The 27,449-nt window shown below is 38.6% G+C and overlaps 2 protein-coding genes across 7 annotated transcripts; one reads left to right on the top strand and one right to left on the bottom strand.

The window, feature by feature from the left end:
* Nucleotides 1-213: 213 nt before the first annotated feature.
* Nucleotides 214-7,833, bottom strand: LOC306862559 (uncharacterized protein). Of its 4 annotated transcripts, XM_079405440.1 has the most exons (11): nucleotides 7,607-7,833; nucleotides 6,078-6,139; nucleotides 5,946-5,999; nucleotides 5,539-5,808; nucleotides 5,153-5,468; nucleotides 3,626-4,391; nucleotides 3,353-3,535; nucleotides 1,830-2,176; nucleotides 1,233-1,483; nucleotides 929-1,129; nucleotides 214-841 (listed from the first exon to the last, which is right to left on the bottom strand). In XM_079405440.1, the coding sequence occupies exons 4-11, from the start codon at nucleotides 5,790-5,792 to the stop codon at nucleotides 400-402; spliced, it is 2,760 nt and encodes a 919-aa protein (XP_079261566.1). In that variant the 5' UTR covers nucleotides 5,793-5,808; nucleotides 5,946-5,999; nucleotides 6,078-6,139; nucleotides 7,607-7,833; the 3' UTR covers nucleotides 214-399. The 4 variants fall into 4 exon arrangements, 3 of the variants coding, with proteins under 3 accessions (XP_079261566.1, XP_079261564.1, XP_079261565.1); XR_013783583.1 differs by having other exon boundaries at nucleotides 929-1,115; nucleotides 5,539-5,999; nucleotides 7,607-7,824; XM_079405438.1 differs by having other exon boundaries at nucleotides 5,539-5,999; nucleotides 7,607-7,824.
* LOC306862560 (G-protein coupled receptor-associated protein LMBRD2B-like) lies at nucleotides 1,922-27,387 on the top strand. 3 transcript variants are annotated; one of them, XM_079405443.1, is made up of 18 exons: nucleotides 1,922-1,954; nucleotides 11,196-11,413; nucleotides 11,497-11,609; nucleotides 11,723-11,821; nucleotides 13,475-13,642; nucleotides 13,721-13,931; nucleotides 14,076-14,150; nucleotides 14,257-14,370; nucleotides 14,441-14,624; nucleotides 14,713-14,894; nucleotides 18,536-18,669; nucleotides 18,783-18,888; nucleotides 19,011-19,108; nucleotides 19,209-19,312; nucleotides 21,372-21,418; nucleotides 21,506-21,620; nucleotides 21,735-21,861; nucleotides 24,353-27,387. In XM_079405443.1, exons 2-18 carry the CDS (start codon nucleotides 11,240-11,242, stop codon nucleotides 24,411-24,413), a joined length of 2,112 nt encoding a protein of 703 aa, XP_079261569.1. In that variant the 5' UTR covers nucleotides 1,922-1,954; nucleotides 11,196-11,239; the 3' UTR covers nucleotides 24,414-27,387. The 3 variants fall into 3 exon arrangements, with proteins under 3 accessions (XP_079261569.1, XP_079261568.1, XP_079261567.1); XM_079405442.1 differs by lacking the exon at nucleotides 1,922-1,954 and adding an exon at nucleotides 8,790-8,951; XM_079405441.1 differs by lacking the exon at nucleotides 1,922-1,954 and adding an exon at nucleotides 8,796-8,841.
* The last annotated feature ends 62 nt before the right edge of the window (nucleotides 27,388-27,449 follow it).

The following is a 27,449-nucleotide window of genomic DNA, read 5'->3' as shown; positions in this document are numbered from 1 at the left end:
TGTTCCCAGTGCAATCTCATGTTAACACCTATTACAGTTTATGAAATATTATTCAAGACAAGTATGTGTAAAATGTATGTGAATGTTAATAGTATTAGAAGCTATTTTCATACATTATATGATTGTACACACAATTATAGCAAATTATGAATTTAAAATCAACTTCAATAATAGAAGTTGAAATGTCCATTAAAAAAGAAATGTCCACTGAGATGAGAATAAAAAGGCCTTTATTGCCATTTTACAAATGCCAAACCGGTAAGTGAAAAACTATAAATAATTTTTGGCTATTACCTAAAGAGTACTATCAAAGTATTTACAAACAAAGTATATAAAAACAATGGAATCTACAAATAAAAAACAAAGATTTTATTTTTGCTAGAAAATGTCCATATTAGCTCACTTTGCCCTCCTCATCTCCTCCATCCACTGCTCTACGGTCTTTCCAGAGGCTTTGGCACAAAAGTGAACGCCCCGGAACTGGCTGTGACCAAATTCTTTTGTCTTTGGTTTGCCACACTTTTTACAAACATACTGTTCGCAAGGCCTCTTCAGGGGTAACCCCCGCTGGGCTGCCTTTTCCTCTGCCTTCCTCCGTCGCCAAGCAGTGGTCCTAGGCACCTTTGGACTAGGGGGCCTGGTGGCAGCAGCTCTTTGCTCTGGGTCTGTTTGAAAGGGCTCGGGACCCCCGATCACTACTTTAATTACATCGCCTAGATGTCTGTGTCGAAAGGGCTCCGGGACATTGTGTTGTACAGGAAATAGAGGCTCAAACGCCTTCATGTTCTCAGTGCACTGGTGCAAAACCAACTGTTCTTGCCACTGTTTCCTGGCATTGTACCTGTGTACAGAAAACATGATACAGTGTTTAATCTCTATGTAATTATAATTAATATACCTGTACAGCTGTATATTAATAATCAATTACCACTGGCACAGTGTCCGCTGGTTTATCTCAAGCAGCTGTATCTGTGTCCGGGTCGAGATTGCAGCGCTGTCCTGGACGAAGTGCCTGATCATGTTGTAGTCGTGGAGGATGGCAGCCCATCTGTTGACCCTGAAACCAGCGATGGTCTGACCAGCAGGGTGGATGTGGCTAAGAGCCAGGCAAATGGCTGCGACAAGACGGCTGACATTGTAGCAAATCCATGGAAAAGGGAAGACAGGGAATTTCTAGGGAATTTCAATAAAGATTAAAAAAGAACATTTATGTAATTTTCTGGCACACGTACCTTTTTAGACCATCAATGCATGGAGTCACAAAGTTATCGCTATGACTGTTGTTTAAACACAGTCTCTCTTCAGCTCGGGCCAGATGGACAACACCACTTTTGTCATGCTCTGACAGTTTATCCCACAGGGCGACAATTTCGTCCACCTTTCGCTGTGTGACAAATCCATGATTTCTAAGCTCAACCAGACTGTTGGCCAGGTTAATAACATGGTCATACCCAGGAACACCATCAGGCCCCACGCACTTTTCCTGAAAAAAAACAGAGTATTTCCTATTATGAAAATGTCTTATAAACACAAACACATGGCAGAAAAATTGGTAACATTTTAAAATAAGGTCTGATAAATTAACATTAATGCATTAACTAACAGTAAGCAATATATTTGTAACAGTATTTATTATTCTTTAATGTTAGTTAATAAAAATACAAATGTTCACTTTTTAATAATTGTATTATTTGTGAATGTATTCATAAATAAATGCTTTATTCATTTTTGTTAACAACAATAACAAATGGAACCTTATTGTAAAGTGTTAGAACCTTTTTTTTTTCTCTTTCTCTTTTATTTTTTTTTTTACAGTGAACGCCACTTACATTATCATCCTCCTGTGAGATGCCCTGAGGCGTGAACTGGTCTGCAGTGGGAGGCTCATCCTTTATTGGCCCAGATGTGGAAGACACGATTGGATCCGGCTGCGATGTTGAGAGGCCTGAGGAAGGTAATTGCAGAAGCGCTGCCTGATATTGAATGGGCTGAAGTGATTTGAGGCTGAGCTCCAAGAACTGTGGTGATTTGAGGTCATCAAAGTCCGAATCCTCATATTCCAGGTCTCCCTCCAGATGCTCATCACTCCCACCAGGAGCATCGGGATCCATAAGATAGTCAACCTCCAACACTCTGTTGGTTTCAGAATAAAGATACTCTACCCCTATGAGCTCACCTGTGCAAACAGTATGTCACAAAACAATTATTGGTCAAGTATTTAAGCAAAAAATAAATAAATAAAACAGCATGACAAAGTACCATTCTTCAAAAGTTTGAGGTCGGTAAGATATTTAAAATGTTCTTGAGAATTCTCCTATGCTCACCGAGAATGTATTTATTGGTCCAGAAATACAATAACAGCAGTAGTATTGTCAAATATTATTACAATTTAAAATATAATGAATAAATTGTAATCAATTTTTTAAATAGTTGTGCTGGTTAATATTTTTAAACAATTTTCTTCAGGATTCTTTGATGAATAGAAAGTTCAAAAGAAAATAATTTATTTGAAATGTAAATCTTCTTAAAGGAACACGCCACTATTTTTGAAAATGGGTTCATTTTCCAACTCCCCAAGAGTTAAACAGTTGAGTTTTACCGTTTTCCAACAGTAGTACTTTTAGCGCAGCTTCGGCGTAATAATCAAGGAACTTTGCTGCCGTACCATGGGTGCAGCAGCCTCAATGATATTATGCAGCACCTGAAAATAGTCCCTAGCTATATCATAACTAGTTACCTTCTGCGTAATATCATTGTGCCTGCTGCACCCTTGGTACAGCAGCAAAGTTCCTTGATTATTACTCCCGAATGAGAATATTGTTCTTAGCCATATCGGCCTAGAAAATCGCAACTTTTCATTGTAACTACAGAAGAGTCAAATTTTAAATAGGAAAAAATATAGAGACTCTTTGGTCATTTTTGAGCGAGATGCTAACTGTATAATCAGATTCAATGATCTATGCTAAGCTATGTTAAAAGTGCCAAAAGTTCACTTTTGATCAATTTAATACATCCTTGCTAAAAAACAAAAACCTGTATTGACCCCAGATATGTGAAAGAAAAAAAAAATCAGCTACCATTTTGTCTCCTAAATATACACAAAGTAATATTTCCACATTTTCTGAATAATTCATATTTTTGTTGTGTACTTAAAACATAAATATATAGTAATAATGAATGATTTAAAAGAAAAATCTAATTTCATTAATTTCGTTTTAATGTAACCTTTATATGTGTGTGTATGTGTGTGTATATATATGTGTGTGTGTATATATATATATATATATATATAACAAATTGTTCAGAAGAATCTAATCAAAACACATAAAAAGAAAGACATGCAATGCATTACCAGTATACTCTCCTGGGCTGTTGTGATCCTCAACCAGTTTATGGCCTAAAAACTTCTGGCTTAGACGGTTTACATAGTGCTGCAGTGGACTGCCTTCGTCAACAGCAACAGATCGAGCCTCGTTCCACTGCACTACTCCTTCTAGCAGGTAAACATGGAAGTGCAAGTCATTTGTACTTGTACCTAAAAGAAGACAAAAAGAGCAGGTAAAAAATAATTTAATCTACTTTGACATTTCATAAATATAACTCATTATTTATGGGTCTTACAAACCTGGAATGAAGTGGTTCAGATGTTGATGGAATGATTCGAGGGATCCTACGCCACGTGCACAGTGATACAGGGGCAGAATGAGCCCTCCTCTGGTCACCTCTCCAACCTTTCTGTAAAGGTGTACTCCTGGAGGGTCCTGAATGCATAAAAGATGGCATTGTTGGGTTCGCCAGATTTCCTCCATCCTCTCCTGCTCCAACAGTTTGTTGCCCATGAAGTCTGTAGCCCCCATGAAGTCCTTTAACAGCTGTTCAATGAGCTGCTTGGCCACCTGAGGGTCACGTGTCTGGTGGCGACAGTGCCGTACTAACTCTTCGGCCGTGGGCTTGTTGGATGCTTTGACATCTTTAGATTGTTGCAGCTCCAGTTGTTTGGCTTCTTGTAGTCTTTTTAAATCCTCAGCATCCCACTCAAAGATACAGGAGAAGAGCTGTCCCATGAAGGGGCCGTACAGCAGGTGGCTTTCTGAAGTGACGCCTGCTGTAAACCGCATCATAAACTGCCATGCGTCCAGTCTGACGACCAGCTGGTCCCATTCGTGGAACATGGCTCCCACTTTGCTTTTGCCCGTAGTGGAACAACAGTCCTGGTCCACATAGAGGACTTGTGGAGGAGGCTTTCCGGCTCGCCGGTAACGTTCCATCAAGCCGGAGCACATGGGAAGCAGGCCCTCATGCACTGTTTGTGTCAGGACACATATTAAGACCTGCCCATTCTCATTCCCCACCTTTGTGGACCACACAGCTGAATCGTGTTTCTTAGTGACCTAAAGATGGATGAAAAATGGTAAATGCAAAAAAAAGAGAGCTATATATATTTATTCAAAAATACATTCAAAATTCAATTCATAAATATTATGGTTCAAATAGGCCTCTTTTATTATGGAATAAAATTAATCTTAGTATTTTTGTTGAGGCAGAAAAGCTTCATTAAAATAATGAAATTCTTTAAAAAAAATATACACTATTTTGTTCAGTATTTTAGCAAAACTGCTATTTTAACAGTTATGTTATTGAACAAGTTATGTGGTCAAACCAGCATGCAAAAAAACAGGAAATTATATGTAACCCTTGACCACAAAACTAGTCACAGGTATATTTGTAGCAACAGCCAACAATACATTATGGGTCAAAATTATTGATTTTTTTAATGCCAAAAATCATTAGGATATTAAGTAAAGATCATGTTCCATGAAGATATTTTGTAAATTTCCTACCATAAAGATATCAAAACTTGATTAGTAATATGCATTGCTAAGAACTTAATTTGGACAATTTTAAAGGTAATTTTTCTCAATATTTACATTTTTTTTTGCACCCTCAGATTCCAGGTTTCGAAATAGTTGTATCTTGGCCAAATATTGTCCTATCCTAACAAACCATACATCAATAGAAAACTTATTTTTTCAGCTTTCAGATGTTGTATACATTTTTGTGAGCATAAAATAAATTTTTAACTTTTGAATGGTCGTGTATGTATTAATCCAAATACTTAATAAATGCATAAAATTTAGTTGTGTCTGCTCACCTTCTTGGTGGAGACCATTTTCAGGATGGAGCCATATATGGAAGTGACTCTGGCCTTCATTTCTCCGAGGCGTGTCAGTACATCCTTTGCATGTACCGTCAACAGCAACGATGGAGAAGGCAGTGGCATCATCTGCGGCAGCCTGGCAGTAACAGCGCTGAGATCTTGAAACTTGTCCAGTACAGAGAGATACTCTGCAGACTGAGCCAGCCACTGGTCTTTGTGCCGCACACAAAGGTGCCGATACAGCGACATCGCACTCTTCCCTGGTGTCTGGCTCCGCATCAGTCTAACAAGCTCCTTATCGCAAGACAACCTTTGAACACAAAATCAACACAAATTCAGACCAATATTAACTATCTTGACTGTCAAACAACTCTGCTAACCTGTAAGTCAACACTGCTGGGAATTTCTCACGATGGATGGGATCCAATTGATCCAGAATATCTTGCGACCAGCCTGCCACCTTTTTCCTGCAGGAACAGCACTCCAGGAACTCCGTGACCATGAAATACCACCCGCTCATGTCCAAAACACTCCGGACGGTGTTGTACAGTCCGCAAGGCCTCAAATGATTGCCGAGACGACGGCAGTTGGGCTTCGTGCACGGCAGCCTGTACGCCCACATGCGGCAGGGCATCCATAGGAACAGCCTGCTGTGAAAGAACGGGTCAGGAAAAGGAGTAGGCTGTGAATACAACAACTGGGGTCCTGGAGGTGACCACCACAGCTGCAGAGGTTCGGTCAGCTTTAACTTCCCCGATGCATCTCTGCTGAAGAGAGCCTTACTGACCCAGAGATGCTGCTCTTTTGGCAGCGTCTGCTTCCAACCTTCTGGAAGTAAAACCTGTTAGAGAAAGCCGGAGAAATGAGGTGAACATGGAGCTGTTTTTGTCATTCTGCAAAATGGCATCATTTGACTTACTTCTTCAGGAGGATCGGGAAGCTTTTCGACTGCTTGTGTTTCCATTTGTGATGAGGGCTGGGCTGTCCAGGAGGACCAGGATCAAAATAAATAGAAACATTAGTAATGTTTCAATGTTTTTTTTTTTTCATAGAAAACCAAACTTAATGTTTCCATTTAGCCAAAGACCAAAACCAGAAGTTTTAGTAATAAAATAACCACAGAACTACAATCTTTGTTGTTTAGGATGTTGTGTTCTCAGATGATAAATGAAAAGTTGTAGTAAAGTTTTTCGAATACAGACTGCCTCTCAAAATTGTAGATATTGCTCCTAGCATCATTTTTTTTGTCACTGTAAAGTGTGTCCACACTCCTGACATGCGATAACTTGTAGTTTATCCAAGGTATGCGTGAAATAGATGCTACCATTGGAGTAGTGCTAATTAAATGTCATTGTTTTGTTCAACAACCTTTTTTTTTATTATTATTTTCAATTGCTGAAGTTCAGGTGCATCACTAGAAAAAAAAAAAAAGATGATGCCCAAAGAAAAGGCATCATACATTTTTTTTCTATTTGTGGTAGTATCGCAAATAACATTACTGATATATGAAAATAAAACAATACAACACCTATGTTACATTATTTATTTTAAGATGGCTTTGTTACAGTGTAATTACTCATACAAGTACTAAGTAATATTAACATTTAATTTTTTTTTTATTTTTAGCTTTTATTTTTATTTTTAGGTTTTTAGCATTATTATTAGCATTAAAGGGATACTTCATCCAACATCCAAAAATGAAATGTATTTTATAATTTACTCACCTAGGTATTCTAAAATATTTTGTTTTGAAAAAGGTTTAATGAGTGCAAAAAGAAAATCAAAGGCGTTCAATTTTGTTCGATGGAGTTATAGTTCTTTTCAAATGTGTTCAGCAGACTTTAGGTCTGGCTTTGTCAGGTTCTTTCACAGCAAACTCAGTAAATAATAATTTCTATATGGGCCTCACTTTGTGCACAAGGACATTGTAATGCAGGAACAGAAAAGACCCTCCCTAACCTGCTGCAACTAACTTGGAAGCACAGAACTCTCGGGAATGTCATTGTATGGTTTAGCACTAAGGTTTTTTTTTTTAATTTAGTTATATTTTTTTAATTACTGGGTTGTCCAAACCTGACATGAGGGTGTCCTCATACTTTTGTGTATTAGTATATGTTAGAGCTATTTACAACATGAGTTATTGTTGTTAAAATTTAAGTACGTACGATTTACACAATACCACTACTACTAGCACTACAACAATACAACACCAATAGTTACAGTAACGTTTAGAAACGACACGAACTCAGAATATTGTCTAATCTGGAGAATCAATGAACAATCACTTCAAACTCATTCATTCATAAAGGAGCCATCAACCATGATTGTGTAAAGACAAAACTGTGGACCCGTGGGTGAAACCCCTGGCATTAATTCATCAAATCGCCACACCATACTGTAGTGTTTCAAACTCACATGGAACGACTCATATTGATTGTCAAATCTTACCTCGAGGACGCCTAAATAAAATCGAGACACGCAGTTCACCCCAAGTACTGTTACATGTGTTTTCTCAAACAACTGTGTTTGTCCCGACAAGTTATCACGCGAACAGTCGTGCTTTTGGACCTCAAGTGCAGAGAAATTACAAAAGGTGGAGATTTTCCTCTCGTGAAAATCACTGTAGTCCCGCCCTGCTGCTTAAAAAGCCAATCGCCATTTTCGCTAGTTTGTTTACTCTTTACTGAGCATGCGCCTTAGATTTAATATTTCTGGATCCCTGACGATATAAATGATTTACCTGGTGGGCAGAAATTTGATAATTTAATTTGATGAGCACAAAAAAAAAACGCTTGACACACACATATATATATATATATATGGAAACTTGAAAAAAATGCTGGGTTAAATACAACCCAGTGGTAAATATTGGACAGAACACATGCTGGGTTGTTTTCAGATGTTAAATGTTTAACCCAACAACCTTCTGGGCAGTAACCCAATCGCTGGGTTCGTCCATATTTAACCCAGCATTTTTTAGAGTGTAGGATTAGGATATAGATAGATTATTTATATATATATATATATATATATAGTTATTAGTGTATTAAGGCTTCTCTGCCATTCATTTCTGTCCAAGCTAAATGGCCTCTTGTTTTTCTGTCAGGTGAAACGCATTTTTAAGCAGAAGGCTCCCTCTACAGGACCAAAGATCATAGAAATCTTGAAAGAGACTTTGACAGGCTTCACACAAAGTACTATTTTTTTCCAAGCATCTTTTTTTTTTCCTAGTACACAATTAATTTGTAGAAGTCTACATTTCTGAAACATATACGTTTACTTGTTACTAATTTTAATGTATACTGTGCTTTTTTTTTTTTTTTTTTTTAGTCTAGGCAGCAACTATTTCTATAAGCCATTTTAATGAAAATTAAACTGTACAGCTAGGACACTGAAGGCGTTATTTATCACACACATAATGAAGCTTCCGCATCAAAAAGACTAAACATCTGAAGTAGTGGGTTTTTTTTCTTTGATACTTGATAGTTTTTAGCCCGTCGTAATTTTGCTTTGTGCTGATAAAACTACTTAATATTGCATATCAGGTTATTTGCACTCATACGCAGTAGTTGGCGATATGCACTTCGACTGTAGCACCAGAAGAAAATAGGCACCGCCCATAAGACGCGTCAGCGGCGTGACGTTTGTTTTCTGGAAATCAGTGAAATGTGGATTTCCTCCAGGTATTTTTTTTTATTTTATCATCACGCAATGCTCAAGATTTGTCTTTACTTTGGGAATTAATCAGGATATAAGTTTTTTGCGTCTCATATTTCTCTGCAGCAGATCTGCGGTAAGGCGAATTGATTTGATCCCCATGATTCAGAGCAAAACACGGACACTGCGCGCATGATCAGCTGGAGATTGTGTTTGACAGACTGCGATGAAAGCAAGCGTTGTAGTCAAACAGTTGTGTATAAATAGGAACGCCCTGCACGTAATGTAATGTACTAGGTTTGTATGCTTTATACGACTAACGTTACAACACGCATTATAAAGCTCGGAAGACCCCGTTCTGTCTGAAAACTGAAGAACGATTTGAAGAAATAATGCCTTCACTACTTCCCATCACGCCATTAAACTAACCTGATTGTCTGCATAAGATTATTCAGGCGTGAATTAATAAAGAAATTGCACATAATTAGCCCTTACGCTCAAATGAGGAAACACAAAAGAGTCTGAGATGCAGAATCTGCTGTCATGAATTGTTTGAGTCACATAAGTAACTTACATATTTAATAAGGAGCCGTTTTTAGGGCACATTTGTTTTGTAACCATATAAAACGCTCCATTTATGTCAAACAGTTCAGTCGAAGTAATTAAAAAAATCTAAATATGTGACCCATTAAAATTACGTTAACGTCAAATAAATAAGTATCTGAAATAATGCATATTTTTTTATTTAGTCATTTAGCAGACGCTTTTATCCAAAGCGACTTACAAAAGAGGACAGAAGCAATCAAAACCAACAAAAGAGTAATAACGTGCAAGTGCTATTACAAGTCTCAGTTAGCCTAACGCAGTACAGATAAATATTATTATTAATTTATATTTATTTTTTAATAAAAAGACATAGATAAAATAAAATTAGAATAGAGAGTGCTAGAGTTAGAGGGTCAAGTAAAGATGGAACAGATGAGTTTTTAGCCGTTTCTTGAAGATGGGTAAGGATTCGGCTACTCGGATTGAGTTGGGCAGGACATTCCACCAGATGGGAACAGTTAATGAAAAAGGCCGTGAAAGTGTTTTTGTGTGTCTTTGGGATGGTACAATAATACGTCTTTCACTTGAAGAACGCAAGCTTCTAGAGGGCATATAAGTCTGAATTAATGAATTTAGGTAAAGGGGTGCAGAGCCAGTGGTGGTTCTGTAGGCAAACATTAATGCCTTGAATTTAATGCCAGCAGCTATTGGTAGCCAGTGCAAATTGATGAACAGAGGCGTGACGTGCGTTCTTTTCGGCTCATTAAAGATTAATCTTGCAGCAGCATTTTGGATTAATTGTAGAGGTTTCATAGAATTGGCTGGAAGACCTGCCAAGAGAGCATTGCAATAGTCAAGTCTGGACAGAACAAGAGCCTGAACAAGGAGTTGTTTTGCATGTTCTGAGAGAAACGGCCTGATCTTCTTAATATTGTATAATGCAAATCTGCAGGACCGGGCAGTTTTAGCAATGTGGTCTGAGAAATTCAGCTTATCATCAATCACAACTCCAAGGTTTCTGGCTGTTATGGTAGATGAGCCTAACTTGAAGGTGAGATTGTGATGAAGCAATGGGTTAGCTGAAACCACAAGCAGTTCTGTCTTAGCTAGGTTGAGTTGAAGGTGATGGTCCATCATCCAGCAAGAAATGTCTGTTAGACACGCTGAGATGCGAGCAGCTATCGTCGGATCATCAGGATGGAATGAGAGGTAGAGTTGAGTGTCATCAGCATAGCAGTGATATGAAAAGCCATGTTTCTGAATGACAGAACCTAGTGATGCCATGTAGACAGAAAAGAGAATTGGTCCAAGAACTGAGCCCTGAGGCACCCCAGTAGTTAGATGTTGCGGCTTGGATACCTCACCTCTCCAAGATACTTTGAAGGACCTATCGGAGAGGTAAGACTCAAACCACTGGAGTGCGGTTCCTGAGATGCCCTTTCTCAATAGGGTTGACGAGGATCTGATGGTCGACCGTATCAAAAGCAGCAGACAGATCCAGCAAGCAGTATATGATATCATAACCGTAAACAATCTGCTAAAATATAGTTTACACAATTGTTTATAGGTTATGTAGATTTGTACTGTCTTCAGTGTAGATTTTGATGTTGTTTTGGGTTTATTGGTAGTATTTTCCACTTTTTTGTCAAAAAAATCTTAAAATAGTTTTATGCAGAAATTGACAAACTACAGGCTATTGTCTATTAAAAAAAAACATAAGGGAGGAGTTTTTTTTTTTTTTAAATCCCCACCTCAACTTTCATTTAATGTGGTTTTAAACTGTTTCTTGTTGCATGTCATTTGTGTTTTGGTCTTTGTCTTTCACTGTTTGCAGTTGTTCTCAGTCCCTGGAAGAGTGAGAGGAGTGCGGTGTGCACTATGAGCGGGGCGGCGCTGGGAATAGAGATTGTGGTTGTCTTTTTCCTGGCTCTCTTCCTCCTGCATCGCTATGGCGACTTCAAGAAGCAGCAGCTCATGGTTCTCTTTGGCACTCTGCTGGCTTGGTATTTATGCTTTCTCATCGTCTTCATTCTTCCCCTGGATGTCAGCACGGTTAGTGTGGCTCCCACTCAATAGAAGTGTCCAGTGCAGTTCATTCCTTATGCAACTCTGCAACTTGTGCAATTGATTTTCAGACAATCTACAAGCAGTGTTTAATTGATCACGAAGCACATGCCCAGACGCCCTCTGTGAGCCCTGTCCTTTCAAACCAGACAACTCCAAATACCTCCATCTCACCCAGTAAACAGTAAGCCTATGAGTTCACCTGCAGCCCATATATTCAGTTAGGCCTGTTCTGATTGAGTACAAAACTCTTATAGTGCATGTTTGTGAACTTATATTCTTTCCCTTTTTCCAAAGCACCCAAAGTGTGTGCTATAAACCATGGAGCTACATTCCTGATGGCATCATGCCTGTGTTCTGGAGGGTTGTTTATTGGACCTCACAGTGTCTTACGTGGTGAGAAAGCTTTGTCCTTTTCAAACTTGTTAATGGCGTCGTAAATATTTCTGATAATTATTTGTCACTGTTACTACACAAGTCTGTTGCAGGGCTGCAAGATGGATTGTTTCCTACATTGTTTAGATAAATTATCAAAAAGAGATATTATACTGTGATTTATTTTAATGAATGTATGCTGCTTTTTTGAGTGAATTGTGGCACTGTGTTCATTTACACACAAGCAGGTTTTTCCAGGTTTCTCAGAGCAGCTCAGTTCTCATTAAATGCTGTTCTACATGAACTCATCTTTGCTTGCTCTCCAAGTTTGGGTCACTTTTAAAATGCATTTGGAGAAACAACATGCACCGATCATCTTCTCAAACTGTCAACAGAAAAGAAGCTTCAAAGGGTCCTGGATAACCACCAAAATAAAAGCTTAGTGTTTTAAAGTTTGAATTGCCCTGTCCAAATACCCTCTCTTGCGGTCTTGGCCACTTGAGAGTGCGTGCACGTGACGGGAAGCAAGTGTGCAAGACTTTCCCAGTTCTTAAAAACGCCAAAGCGCAGTGCCCTTGACGCACACTAAACCCACACTTGGCTACAGAACCGTATTCAAGGCTTAGTGTATCCCATCATGTTCTGGAAATAAATCGTGAGACTTTTGCCGAGATCTAGCAAGAGCTCAAACTCTCCAGTATAAGTTAAATATAAATAATAATTAGATATTTAATTAGAGACATATAATTTGGTAGTAAAACAAAGTGTTACAAATTTTATTAGTGCAAAGATAAGTATATTTATTTTGTACAACAGCTTTTTATCACTTAATTAGAATTACCACAAATTAATTTATCACCTGTTATAGGACTACTGAACACACATTTAGAAGTTTGTTTTAAAATGCAAAGCATTGAAAATCAAAATAAAGCTCTGTAAACATTGAATTTTTACAACACTATAATTGTGCGCCATCAGGTACCACTTGTGGTCTTCATGCTCACTTGAACACTTGGGCCAAATACAGGAAATGCGTCATATAAGTGGTCAAGTGCAAAGACCACAAGTGTGAAGGAAATAAGGTAGTCATGAAATTTAGTATTGTAATTTTACATTTTGTACGTTTAAAAAATATTATTTATATTCATTATAAACATTGATTATCAATAATTTTATTATTATTATAATTTATTTTACAGTGAAATATTATGCTAGTAATATTTCTTATTTTGTTTGTTTAGTATTAATACTAATATCTAATAATGCCACAGACCCCCCAAGTAAAGTGTCCCTTCCAAAAAATAAAATTAAATATAGTAATAATAATAAATAATAAAGCTCATTGTCTTTATAAACATCTATTTAAATTGAGGATAATAAGTTTGGTATATATTTTTTTAATTTGGCTGTTTTAAATGTTTACATTGCATTTATATTGCATTAAAGCCAAATGAAATTATTAAAATATTGTCAAAATCTTATTTGTAATTTTGGATATGTAAACATAAAGAGAAACGTTCAATTTATTTCTAATTTATTCAAATAGCATTTTTCACAGTAAATTTTTTTTCTCTCACAAATTTTCTGTGGACCATTGGTTTAAATATTGCATAAATATCTCTGCTGTATTATACCTGTAAGAATAGTGTTTAATAACAGTGTTTATCTTTCAAGGCTCCTTCTGCCATTCATGCAGTCGTATGCTCGTTCTGGAGGATTCTCCATTACTGGAAAGATCAAGACGGCCCTCATTGAGAATGCCATCTATTATGGCACATACCTTTTCATCTTTGGCTCTCTTCTCATTTACGTGGCTGTGCATCCTCAGTGGCAACTCTCCTGGTCTGTAAACCAATCTAGAATATTTTTCCATTGTTGTCACAAAGTTCTGTTTATACTGACTCTTCTTTTCTGTATCAGGTATGAGCTGCAAACCATCGGAATCACTGCAGCCAACACTTGGGGTCTGTTTCTTCTAGTGTTGCTGTTGGGCTACGGCCTGGTCGAGATCCCTCGCTCATACTGGGAGGCCTCGCACCAGGGTCACCTCCTCATCAAGACTTACTTCAAAGTGGCCAAGCTCATGACAGAGAAGGCAGATTCAGAGGAGAACCTAGAAGATGTCATGGAGGTGAAAGCCATGTGTGTTTATATACTGTAAACAAACATCTGTTCACACTATATGAGCCCAGATGAGCTGGTTTTTGAAAGGTAATGTCAGATCTGAGTCCGTTCAGCCAATGTCGCATCTTAGATGTTTGTATTTTTATCATAGGAAGTGCGAAAAATCAACGAATCGATCAAATATAATCATCCATTGAGGAAGAACGTGGACACAATTCTCCGAAAGGTGAGAAGACAACATGACAGCAAGCTTCTGGTGCATTTTTATGTATTTATGTGATTTGAAGTAATCATACCACTCTTTTTAATAGAAATCTGCTAATTGTTTTTAGTGTCCAGTTGAATATCAGGAGAAAATGGGCAGGAACATGGATGACTTTGAGGATTTTGATGATAAACAAAACGCATATCCTACTGAAAGAAGCCTTTCCAAACTACACAAACAGGTACTGCTCAAGTGTTTTCTCTGTGTTTCTGAATTTTGCTCTGAAATAATACTAACAGCAAGTTTCTCAGGTGATTTATGCCGTGCAGCGACACAATCGCACCCGCGTTCAGTGGCAGATATTGCTGGAACAGGCTTTCCATCTCGAGGACGTTGCTAAGAACGAAACCAGCACCTCTCGGCAGTTCGTTCACAGCTTTGCCCCTCCAGAACCTGTAGGCTGGTTCAGACGCTACATTTATACTCCCTCAGTTGGTTGGTGCTCTAATAGATGTAGAAATTATGTATTTGAAACAAATGTCAATGTTGACCCTGCCTTTACTTCTTTTGTTTTCTTCATCAGAGTGGTACTGGGAGTGCTTGCTGAAGCAGTGGTTTTACCGTGTACTGTCTGTGGTTCTGTCACTCTTTTCGGTGGCTGTGGTTTGGTCCGAGTGCACTTTCTTCAGTACTCGTCCCGTTCTGTCACTCTTTGCTGTGTTTATCCAGCTTGCTGAGAGGGATTACAACTACCTGTACATTGAGGTGAGTCTGCTTGAGTTTAGGGTTCTAATCTAGGAAAATCTCTGATTAAAATATACATGTATGTTCTTTTTGGTTCCAGGTCTTTATTGAATAAAGACCTGACACACACACACACACACATGTTGGTTTTTGTGGTTTATGGGGACTCTCCATAGGCGTAATGGTTTTTATACTGAACAAACTGTGAGTGCTATTGCCCTACACCAACCCTACACCTAAACTTAGCCCTCACAGGAGACTTTGTGCATTTTTAGATTTAAAAAAAAACACCATTTAGTATGTTTTTTAAGCCTTTTGAATTACGGGGACATAGACAGTGTCCTCATAAACCACCTTCATATTGTAATACCTCTGTCATACCCATGTCATTATACAAATTTGTGTCCTCATAAACCACATAAACATGCACACACATACACATACATATATATACACACTGCCTTTTGGGATCAGCAAGATTTTTTTATGTGCTTCTGCTCAGGCTGTGTTATTCACAACAAAATTTATTTTTTAATAAATGCTGTTCTTTTTAACCTTTTATTAATCAGAGAATCCTAAAAATATATCACAGATCCTCCCCCCAAAAAATGAGGCAGCACAACGGTTTCCAACATGATTTCTGGAGGATCATGTGACTCTGAGCAGTGGAGTAATGATGCTGAAAATTCAGCTTTGATCACATTAATAAATTATATTTTAAAGTATATTAAAATAGAAAACTTTTATTTTAAATTGCAATAATATTTCACAAAATAACAGTTTTTATATATATATATATATATATAGATAGATAGGAGTGGGGAGATAATGTCAATAAATTAAATTATGTACAGTAGTATTAAAACATTTGGAGTTGGTAAGATATAACTTTTTTTTTAAAGGAGTCTCTAATGCTCAATAAGCCTGCATTTATTAGATCAAAAATACAGTAAAAACAGTATTATTGTAAATGTGTACTATTTAAGATAAGTGTTTTTCTATTTTAATACATTTTATAACTTGTAATTAATTCCTGTGATGGCAAAGCTGAACTTTATATATATATATATATATATATATATATATAAATCCTTTGTAATTATAAAACATTTTTATTATAAAAGTTTTTCTTTTGATCAATTTTGTCACGGGACACCGTGAAAAGCACCGTGGAAAGACGAAGTCAGGGTCCAAGTGCAGGTAAGGTGCTTTTAATATGCAACAAAAAGGCCAACACGGCACAAAAAACAAAACATAAAAGGACTGGTATACACAAACGGCAGCATATCCAAGACCACAGCAGACACTAGAAACAAAACACAACCACGCATTTGCAAATCACAAATTACAATTAACGAACCCAGGCAGAGTGGTGGGAGAGGGGAGACTATATAGTCTGTGGCAAATGGAGAACAGCTGGCAGTGTGAAGGTGTGTGCTATTATGTGAGATGAGTCCGGGAGGAAGGGAGATGATGACCTCTAGTGGAGACGGGAAGAATTGCCGAGCCCGGACTCGTGACATGACCCCTCTCTTAAGAAACGGCTTCCAGACGTTCCACCAAAACCCCCAAAAGTCCAGAGGGAGGTGGAACAGGGGGAGGGATGGTGGGCCAGGCCCGTGTAGTGGAAGGGAACCTGGGCTCTGAGGCAGCGCCGGCGGGATGGAGACCCAGGGCAGAACCGGCGGCCACCACCGCGTTGAGTGTGGAGCTGCCACCCTGGAGCGGGCAATGGTGGGCTCCACCGCTTCGGGGGGCACAGCAGGGTGGGGAACATCAGCGGACACCGCCGCCTCGAGGGAACTGTGAGCGGACGCAGCCACCTTGGAGGCTCGTGAGCGGACACCGCCGCTTCGAGAAGGCATGAAGTGAGATCCACGGCCTCGGGAGCCTCGTGAGCGAACACCGCTCTCTCAGGGGCTTCGTGAGCGAACACCGCTCTCTCGTGAGGAACGTGGGCGGGCACCGCTGTCTCGGGGGCTTCGTGAGCGAACACCGCTCTCTCGTGAGGAACGTGGGCGGGCACCGCTGTCTCGGGGGCTTCGTGAGCGAACACCGCTCTCTCGGGGGCCTCGTGAGCGAACACCGCTCTCTCGGGAGGAACGTGAGCGAACACCGCTCTCTCGGAGGCTTCGTGAGCGAACACCGCTCTCTCGGAGGCTTCGTGAGCGAACACCGCTCTCTCGGGGGCTTCGTGAGCGAACACCGCTCTCTCGGAGGCTTCATGAGCGAACACCGCTCTCTCGGAGGCTTCGTGAGCGGGCACAGCTGTCTCGGGAGGAACGTGAGCGGGCACAGCTGTCTCGGGAGGAACGTGAGCGAGCACAGCTGTCTCGGGAGGAACGTGAGCGAGCACAGCTGTCTCGGGAGGAATGTGAGCAGCCAACGCCGCTCGCACCGACATCAGCGAGGGTTCCCGCATGCTGCGCATCAGACCAGGACGCTCCGGAAGCGGGCGCGAGGCACTGGGCGCGGCCGCCGACGCCTCCGCCGCCCCCCGGATCGCCGCCTTGGGAGAACTGTGAACGGGCTCCGCAGCTAACTCCACCCTGAAGGCCGAGCCGCTCACCTGCAGAGCCAGGTTGATGTAGTCCTCCAGCGACTCCCCGGGGTCCCAATAAGGTACCAGGGACTTGAAGGGCTCAGCCAGGCCTCCCCAGAAGAAGACCATGAGGCAGGTCTTTTCCGTCGCCGACTGACGAGCTCCTCTAATGAAGTCCCTGGCATAATCCTCCATGCTCCTGTCTCCCTGGCGGATGTGGAGGAACCTCCCTGCTGGACCCATCCTTGCTGGGTTCGCTCTGTCACGGGACGCTGCGAGGAGCGCCGTGGAAAGACGAGGTCAGGGTCCAAGTGCAGGTAAGGTGCTTTTAATAAGCAACAAAAAGGCCAACACGGCACAAAAAACAAAACATAAAAGGACTGGGATACACAAACGGCAGCATATCCAAGACCACAGCAGACACTAGAAACAAAACACAACCACGCATTTGCAAATCACAAATTACAATTAACGAACCCAGGCAGAGTGGTGGGAGAGGGGAGACTATATAGTCTGTGGCAAATGGAGAACAGCTGGCAGTGTGAAGGTGTGTGCTACTATGTGAGATGAGTCCGGGAGGAAGGGAGATGGTGGCCTCTAGTGGAGACGGGAAGAACTGCCGAGCCCGGACTCGTGACAAATTTAATGCATCCTTCTTTCAAACGATTTTAATTAAAAGTAAATGTAAACATATTAAGTTTGAAAAATCACTTCTATTTAAGTTGAAATTAAATAAATTATTTTAACATGTAATAATTTAAATAAAAACATTTTTTAGATTGCCCGTTTAAGTACATACATTGTCTGTTGTCTAATTTGTATATTTTGTGTTTTTATATGCATTTATTTTTATTCAGTCATTTATTTATTTTGTCTTGTTGCTGTTATTCTGTCTGTGAACTGGAAGCTTGTCACCAAGACACTCTCCTTGTATGTGTAAGCATACTTGGCAAAAAGGCTCATTCTGATTCTGATTAATTCATTTATTTTATTCACTTTGTGTCAAAAAGGTTAGCGACTCCTGCAGTACACCAAAACTAAGAGCTTATCGACAAGGTATGATCTGGTTTTGCCTGTGGCATTATCTAAAACAACCCAATATTGTCATTTTGTTCTGTAGATGGCGTGCTTCATTACCATCTTTTTCCTCTGCACCTGCGTCTACTCCACTGTGTTTCGCATCCGAGTCTTCAACTACTACTACCTGGCCTCACATCACCAAACCGACGCTTACAGCCTGCAGTTCAGCGGCATGTATGTTTCACAGATAGCAGCATTCAGTGAATTAAACTGAATTGTGTTGTCAGTGAACTCTACCCTTAGTTTTTTCTCTGATAAACCACAAAAACCAATGTGTTGTTTACTAGGCTTTTTTGCCGCTTGACTCCCCCGCTTTGTCTAAATTTCCTGGGACTGATTCACATGGATTCTGCTATATCCCACCAAGCAAAGGAGCAGACGGCATACACCTCTGTGAGTTGTTAGCATTATCTGAAATGTACAGAATTATTTTAGTACGCGAGACTCTTAATAGTACAGCTGATGAAATGTTATTTTGAAATGTCTAATTACTAAACATTAATGTTATGTTGTAGATCATGGGTTCCATGCGTGTCCTGTCCTTCATTGCCAACGGCTTCTACATCTATTACCCCATGCTGATCGTCATTCTCTGCATTGCTACATACTTCAGGTTTGTCTAATATTTTCTATAAATCATCAGACAGAAGAGTCTCATGATGGATATTATGTGTGAAATGTCATGCTGTAGTTTCTGACTGATTTCTGTGCAGTCTTGGCACACGTTTCCTGAACCTCCTGGGTTTCCAGCAGTTCATGGGAGACAACGAAATTACCTCTGACCTCATAGATGAAGGCAAAGAACTCCTGCGCAGAGGTGATTTGTCTATATTTGTAGATTAAAATAAACTTATATACAGTGCCCTCCAAAAGTATTGGAACAGTAAAGATAAAATTGCTCTGTTGGCTGTGGAGTCAAGACATTTACAAATATGATTAAAAGATTAATATGAGACAAAACTACAGAATGTCACATTTTATTATTGGGTGATTTAACACACAGATGTTTTACCAGCTAAGAAGTTCAGCACAGAATTTCATCCCCCTATCTGATGTGAGCATAAGTATTGGAACAGTTGCCTCACAGGTCTTTCTAAGTGATCAGCTGTGTCCTGTTGCATTAATTCTTCAGATATTAAAAGCAGGGAATGTGTTGTATCAGTTATATCCATTACTTCTGCATTCTGAATCTTGCATTCGATGATGACACACACAAACCAGGATGAAGATGAGGGAGCTGACTTCGAGAGAAAAGCAAGCAATTTGGATGCTAAAAGAAAAGACGAAGTCAGTTAGAGCTCTTGCAAGAAAAAAAGGGCATGGAGAAATCAAGAGTTTGGAAACCACCAGCAACCAACAACGACCTGATCGGCTGAGAAAACAACAGTAGTTGATGACAGACAAATCATAAAAGCTGTGAAAATTAATCCTAAAAGACATGTCTGTAAAATCACCAACAACTTCCAGAAAGCTGGGGTGATGCTCTGACAATTTACTGTCCTCAGGAGACTTTGACACAGAATTACAGATGCTACACAGCAAGATTGAACCTCTGACCAGCACCAAAAATAGAAAGGCAAGATTAGAGTTTGCAAAAAAAAAGCACAAAGGTGAGCCAGAAGAGTTTTGGAACTGTGTTTATGGACCGATGAGACAAAGATGAACCTTTATCTAAGTGATGGGAAAGCAAAAATGTGGAGGAAAAAAAGGGAACTGCAAATGATCCCAAGCATACAGCCTCATCTGTAAAGCATGGTGGAGGTGTTGTCGTGGCATGGGCATGTATGGCTGCCTCTGGAACAGGCCCTCTCAACTTTACTGATGACTTAATGTATGATGACAGTAGCAGAATGAATTTGGAAGAGTACAAAACCATATTGCCTACCAATATTCAAGAAAATGCCACCAGATTCATTGGGAAGTGCGTAATATTGCATCAGGACAATGACCCAAAACACCCTGCCAGTTCAGTCAAGGAATTTATAAAGGCAAAGAAATGGAAAGTCTTAGATTGCCAAAGTCAATCTCCAGATTTAAATCCGATTGAACATGAATTTCACCAGCTGGAGAGGACAGTAAAGGCAGAAACTCCCCTAAACAAGCAACAGTTGGAATTGGCTGCATTAAAGGCTGGGAAAAGTATTTCAAAGGATGAGACCTGAGTCTGGTGATGTCTATGGGTCACAGACTCACTGCTGGGATTGTGTGCAAGGGATCTGTAACTAAATAGTAGCTTTTAATATCTGCCTTATGTTCAACTGTCCCAATACTTATGCTCAAATCAATGAGTGGGATGAACTCTAAAAGTGCTGTTCTTTTTATTTGGTAAAACATGTTGAAACGGCTAATAATAAAATGGGACATTCTGTAGTTTTGTCTCATATTCATAATTTAATTATATTTGCAAATGTCTTGACTCCACAGCCAACAGAGAAATTTTGCCTTCACTGTTCCAATACTTATGGAGGGCACTGTATATACTATTACATTAAATACATAAACTAGAATTTAAGATATTAAATTCATATTATTAAATGTTATTCTTTACATTTTGTAAAGAAATTTAAACACAGGCCCATTTATACTTGTCTAAAATGAAAAAAAAAAATGTATTTGAACTGTTTGACTGGTTGTATAAAAATAAAGTGAAGCTATCCCCTATGGTTGCTATGGTTAGATGTGATGCAGAAATAAATATTGATTCAGACAGAAATCACTTTTGCTCTTTGCTACATCTCTGCTATTTCTGCAGTGGTGAAAACCTCAATGCGTCAGTGGGTAGTTACCGCTGACACTGACTTTAAAATTTAACACGGTCCCATCCGGTATTAAACGAGGACATGTATCTGACTTATTTTGTTGTTTTTTTTGCATAGAAAGAAGAAAACGCCAAAGAATAGAAGATGGGGAGAACAGACGAAGAGTAAGTTATAAATAGTACAGAGTAATATATAAATACTGTTACTCTAATGATACATATTACAGTTATATGATTATACATATATGACAGGAATGGAGAGAGCGTTATGCACAACGAGATGAGATTGCTGCCAGAAACCAGATGTCCATGTCTGAGATGAAGGAAACCAACTATGGCGAAACCCTAAATTCAAACACAAACCGGCGTATGTTTAATGCCCAAATAAGACATGTGTCCTGTAGTTTTCCTATAGAGGATTTGTTAGTAAGTGAATTTTGCAAAGAAGCAGTCATATTTATCCCTTCATTTTTATACACAGAGGCCAAGTACACCAGTAGCAGCAGCCAGACAGGACGAGACAATATTGAGTTGTTGCATGACGCTGAGCCGTTGGACTTTAATGCTGAAACACTCAATGATGACCCTTTGCAATCTGAACCTGGCAGGTTAGTTTGAGTTTTTTGAGTGCTGCAGTAATTAAATATTTTTTGTTGGCCATCAGGAAAGTTAGCTTCACCCTGGTTTCCTCGACAAATTGACTTTTGGATTACTGCAGAAAATAAGTTCTGTGACCAACAAAAGCTTATGATTCTTACACGTTTTGTTCATTATGACAATATAATTATGTAGTATTGATTTTATATCATATGTGACCCTGGACTACAATACCAGTCATAAGTAGCACAGGTATATTTGTTGCAATAGCCAACAATATTATAAAAAAAAGTTTTTAAGCCAAAAAGCATTGGGATATTAAGTAAAGATCATGTTCTGTAAAGATATTTTATAAATTTCCTACCATAAATATCAAAACTTAACTTTTTGATTAGTAATATGCATTGCTAAGAACTTCATTTGGACAACATTAAAGCCAATTTTCTCAATATTTAAATTTTTTTTACACCCTCAGATTCCAGATTTTCAAATAGGGTAAACGTACCTATTAAGCTCACCAAAATCTATATTGAGACATTTTTAGTGCACAAGATATTGGTTTCGGTACAAAAAGTTATGCTAAAATAAAGTATTAATCTCTCACATAAAAATATTAAATTTTATTTTAAATGACAAAATAATTTTGATTAAGATATACATCATTAAATTCAAAAAGTCTGGCTGTGCTTAATGGGTACATTTGTGTACCCTTTAAGCACACCCCTGTTCCCATTAAGCTCACATCATGTTTTATTAAAAATTCTTATTTATTTTAAAAAACCTTTTTAAAGAATAATTGAAAAATGTTTTATTTGAAGGTACAAAGTCAATAAAAAAAGCACTAAACACTAAAATCAAGCAACAGGGCATTCAGTTTGATCAGTTATATATTGATAGTGAAATGTCATTTAAAGAAACCGCAACATCAAGACTAGTCCACGTTCAGCTAAATAACACATATTCAAAAATTAAATAAAACGCAACAATAAAACATTTCCTTCATGGGGATGAACACAGAAACAATGCACACCTTTCTGTGTGAGTTTGTTGTGATCTGAAAGAATTTAAAGTCTGCTAGTGTGTGACCCTCAGTCGTTTAGTGTATGATGGCCAGTTTTCCTTTGTGACCATTTACAAAGTCGTTAAGTGTATGATGCCTGGTGTTTTAAAAAATCTTTTCACATTTTAATAGTTGTGTAGTGTATTCCAGCCTTTAGTTGCTTTTTTCCTGGACAGATATGACAGGTTTCTGATGGACGACATGCTTCTTTCATCTTTGGGCATAAACTATAGTTAAGTCTCCATTTTGTCATCTTAAAGCTGTTAAAATAAGTTATTAGACATTTTAGAAAGAAAGATTCACTTAAAATGATAACCCATCAGTTAACATTTAAAGTCTGTTTATGAAGTATTTACATATGTTGTTAATGTGGAAGAGCTTAAAGAGAGCACACTGAGCTTAATTGGAGCAGCAACAATATTTAATACATTTTATGTAATATTTATTAAAATGACAGGATTTTGCTAAATAATCTAGTTCATGTATTAAGTTTATACATATTTTAATATGAACAACTATGATTAACAAAATCTATGAAATTATACTTTTTCTTACTGATATCACACTGAAGCTGTGATTTTCATAGTAGTGCACCCTTTAAGCTCACCTTAAAATAATATGAAATCTTTAAAACTCACAGCAGTGTAAAACCGCAGACCAGCAATAAATTGTCAATTTATAGTATTATGGATGTAAAAGTACAAGGCAGTAATGCCTGTGAAGTCATATGTTAGCATAGCACACAATCTTATACAGCTAGTCAGCTAACTGTGTTCTGTAGCATCTGCGCTATGTTGCTAAAACTTCTTTCGGATCTAATGTAATTATTTCCCACATCCAAGTTCCAGGTTATATTATGCAAAAGTCTAAACATTAATCTCTTAATTTTACAGTAAGTAGTGAAACTTAACTAAAATAAAGGCTTAAACATGTAAAAAAACGCACATTTATGGGGCTCCTCTTTTGGTGAATTTTTTTTAGACAGCTTTCAAAATGGCCGCCAGACAGTGTGAACACATGGAGACCTGTATCTGTGTGCAATGACCTGATTCACTTGAAATTATAGGAGGTATAAAGTAACAAACATATCAATTGGTTAAGACATCAATTATAATCTGAGGTCAAAAATTGAAGTGTGCTTAATAGGTACGTTTACCCTAGTTGCATCTCGGCCAAATATTGCCCTATAAAAATGTACCGTTATGATTGGTTTTGTGGTCCAGGGTCACATATAATCAAAATTGTAAAATTTCTTGAACTTATGTTAACCACAGAATTATTACAGGCATTTAACAAAAAACCCAGTGCTTCAGGATGATGAAATAAGAAGTGCCTAATTGCTAAGTCATTTCTGGATTTTGGCCAACAAAACTCACTCTATTGTCATGAGGGTTTTTTTTCTGCACTGCATGCACTCACTCCTTTGTTTCCTTCCCCCACAGACATGCCGGTGGAAGGTACCTCTCAATGTCTTCTCAAAGCCGAATCTTTGATGATGTTTGATGTTTCTCACTTTGGTCAAAAACACTGTCATGAGGAAAAAAAAGCTGACTTTTACCTCTAAAACACTCATCTCTACAGGTGTGGTCTGTCCCTCTCATTTTAATCATCTTCGAATTCCTGTATCCTGTAATGCAGTGTAGTCATCTGCATGCATCCTGATAAACACACAGACACATAGAAAAATACACACACTTGTTTTGAAGTGCCAGGCAGTCAGACTGCTACTTGAGACAAATGGGAAATGTTTCTGTAGCTCACAGTTTCTTCAAGAAATGAGTCAAAGTTAATGCTGAACAGTCGAGCACTGAGTCATGAAAGGTACTACAGATGGGGAAGATTTAGATCAACACACTGTTTGTTGATAGGTATCAGGTAATGTACCTGAGTGTTTACATCAGTCAAGTAAATATGAGCTGACGTCTTGCGATGACGATTTGCATTTTATTGAGTAAAGTATTTTATCCCCTATCAATCAGTAAGATTTCTGGCGCTCAGGTGTCTTCTATACAGGCAAGGAGCTGAGATTAGGAGCACTCTCTTAAAAGGAGTGCTCCTAATCTCAGTTTGTTACCTGTATAAAAGACACCTGTCCACAGAAGAAATCAATCAATCAGATTCCTAACTCTCCAACATGGCCAAGACCAAAGAGCTGTCCAAGGATGTCAGGGACAAGATTGTAGAGCTACACAAGGCTGGAATGGGCTACAAGACCATCGCCAAGCAGCTTGGTGAGAAGGTGACAACAGTTGGTGCGATTATTCGCAAATGGAAGAAACACAAAATAATGTCAGTCTCCCTCGGTCTGAGGCTCCATGCAAGATCTCACCTCGTTGAGTTTCAATGATCATGAGAACGGTGAGGAATCAGCCCAGAAATACAGGGGAGGATCTTGTCAATGATCTCAAGTTGGGACCATAGTCACCAAGAAAACAATAGATAACGCACTACGCCGTGAAGGACTGAAATCCTTCAGCACCCGCAAAGTCCCCTGCTCAAGAAAGCACATGTACAGGCCCATCTGAAGTTTGCCAATGAACATCAGAATGATTCAGAGGAGAACTGCGTGAAAGTGTTGTGGTCAGATGAGACCAAAATCAAGCTCTTTGGCATCAACTCAACTTGCCGTGTTTGGAGGAGGAGGAATGCTGCCTATGACCCCAAGAACACCATCCCCACTGTCAAACACGGAGGTGGAAACATTATGCTTTGGGGGTGTTTTTCTGCTAAGAGGACAGGACAACTGCACCGCATCAAAGGGACGATGGACGGGGCCATGTACCATCAGGGCCAGAGCATTGAAGCCAGGTAGGGCATTGAAAATGGGGAATGGATGGGTATTCCAGCATGACAATGACCCAAAACACACAAAGGCAACAAAGGAGTGGCTCAGGAAGAAGCACATTAAGGTCTTGTAGTGGCCTAGCCAGTCTCCAGAGCTTAATCACATAGAAAATCTATGGAGGGAGCTGAAGGTTCGAGTTGCCAAACGTCAGCCTCAAAACCTTAATGACTTGGAGAGAATCTGCAAAGAGGAGTGGGACAAAATCCCTCCTGAGATGTGTGCAAACCTGGTGGCCAACTACAAGAAACGTCTGACCTCTGTGATTGCCAACAAGGGTTTTGCCACGTAGTATTAAGTAATATTTTGCGAACGGGTGAAATACTTATTTCAGTCATTAAAATGCAAATCAATTTATATCTTTTTTTGAAATGCTTATATCTTGTTTGTCAGTGGGCAAAATCAGCAGGGGGTAAAATAATTTCACACACACAGTTGACAAATAAAAAAATGGACTGTGTCCTACGGTGTGACATAGCAAAAAAGTCTAAAAAACAACAACATACAAATAACATGAGAAAAATGTATATTCATTCTTAGTTATAAATAGCATGAGAGAGGTTTATCTTCAATGTCACTTTTTGCCATCACACCATAGGACACATTGATACGTCAAGTTCCCATACATATATATATATATATGTATATAATGAAATTCATCTTAACATTCCATTCATGAAACTGTTCTGTTCTGTAACTTTTTTTAATGAATGAAGAAAATATATTAACATTAAATCTAATATTTATTTTCACACATTTACTTTGGTACTTAAACTGTGTTATTTATATCTTTTGGACACATTCTTTGCTTGTTTCAGATGGCTGTTACTCAGCTGTTACTAACTTATTTATAATGAAGTTATATTTGTTTCATTATTTTAGCTATAGTCTTGTGGATGGATATCTGATAGGCCATTTTTTATTTGCACTGGCATGTATGTCACATATTCAGAATAGGCAAGGCTGTTAAAATAGCTTTAAGGACACATTCTGTTGTGTCAGGTTAAATGGATTACAAAAAGTACTCATGTGCTGGTTTCCAGACTTATAGAAAACAGACCGTCAGTATATGAATGTCTTGAAGCAATCTGGTTAGCAACAACATAACAAGCTTCTAAAACAAGGCTAGTGAGTGCATGGCAAGATGTGAGGGAATCACATTTTTTAATATATAAAATTCTCATTGTACAGTCAACAAGCATATCTTTGCATGGTATTCTGCTGAATATGCCGAGGAGTTTTGTTTCTCACAGGAAGTGCAGTAGCAGCTATGAGTATTGTACATTTCACTGCAAGCACAGTATGTCTTTTCTCTCCGCAAATGCTAAGCATCATGGTTTCAGCTTGAATTAATGTATTTTCATAGCAAATTTATCCCTTCAAGTTTAAATAAGAGAGCATTGTTTTGTGTTTTTTGGTTCATAACTTTTGGTTTGCTGATAATTATTCATATCTACTGTGTATATATGAAGATTTTGTTGCCAATGAGGTGTAATCTTTTTTGATATGGTCAGTTCTCAAGTAGTGTATTGATGAAGGCCAACTGGAATCCAATGCTGATGTAAGTGAATTGTGGTACATCCAAATAGACATATGTAATCTTGCAATTATTAATAAATGACTGATGAAATCGTATTAATTTCTGTTCGTTAATATTGTGTATTCATATCTATGGTCTCATTACCTCTCGGGAACTT

This window comes from Barbus barbus (genome assembly GCF_936440315.1).
Source record: "Barbus barbus genome assembly, chromosome: 43".
NCBI classification, from domain to species: domain Eukaryota; kingdom Metazoa; phylum Chordata; class Actinopteri; order Cypriniformes; family Cyprinidae; genus Barbus; species Barbus barbus.
This window is presented reverse-complemented; position numbering and strand designations above follow the sequence as displayed.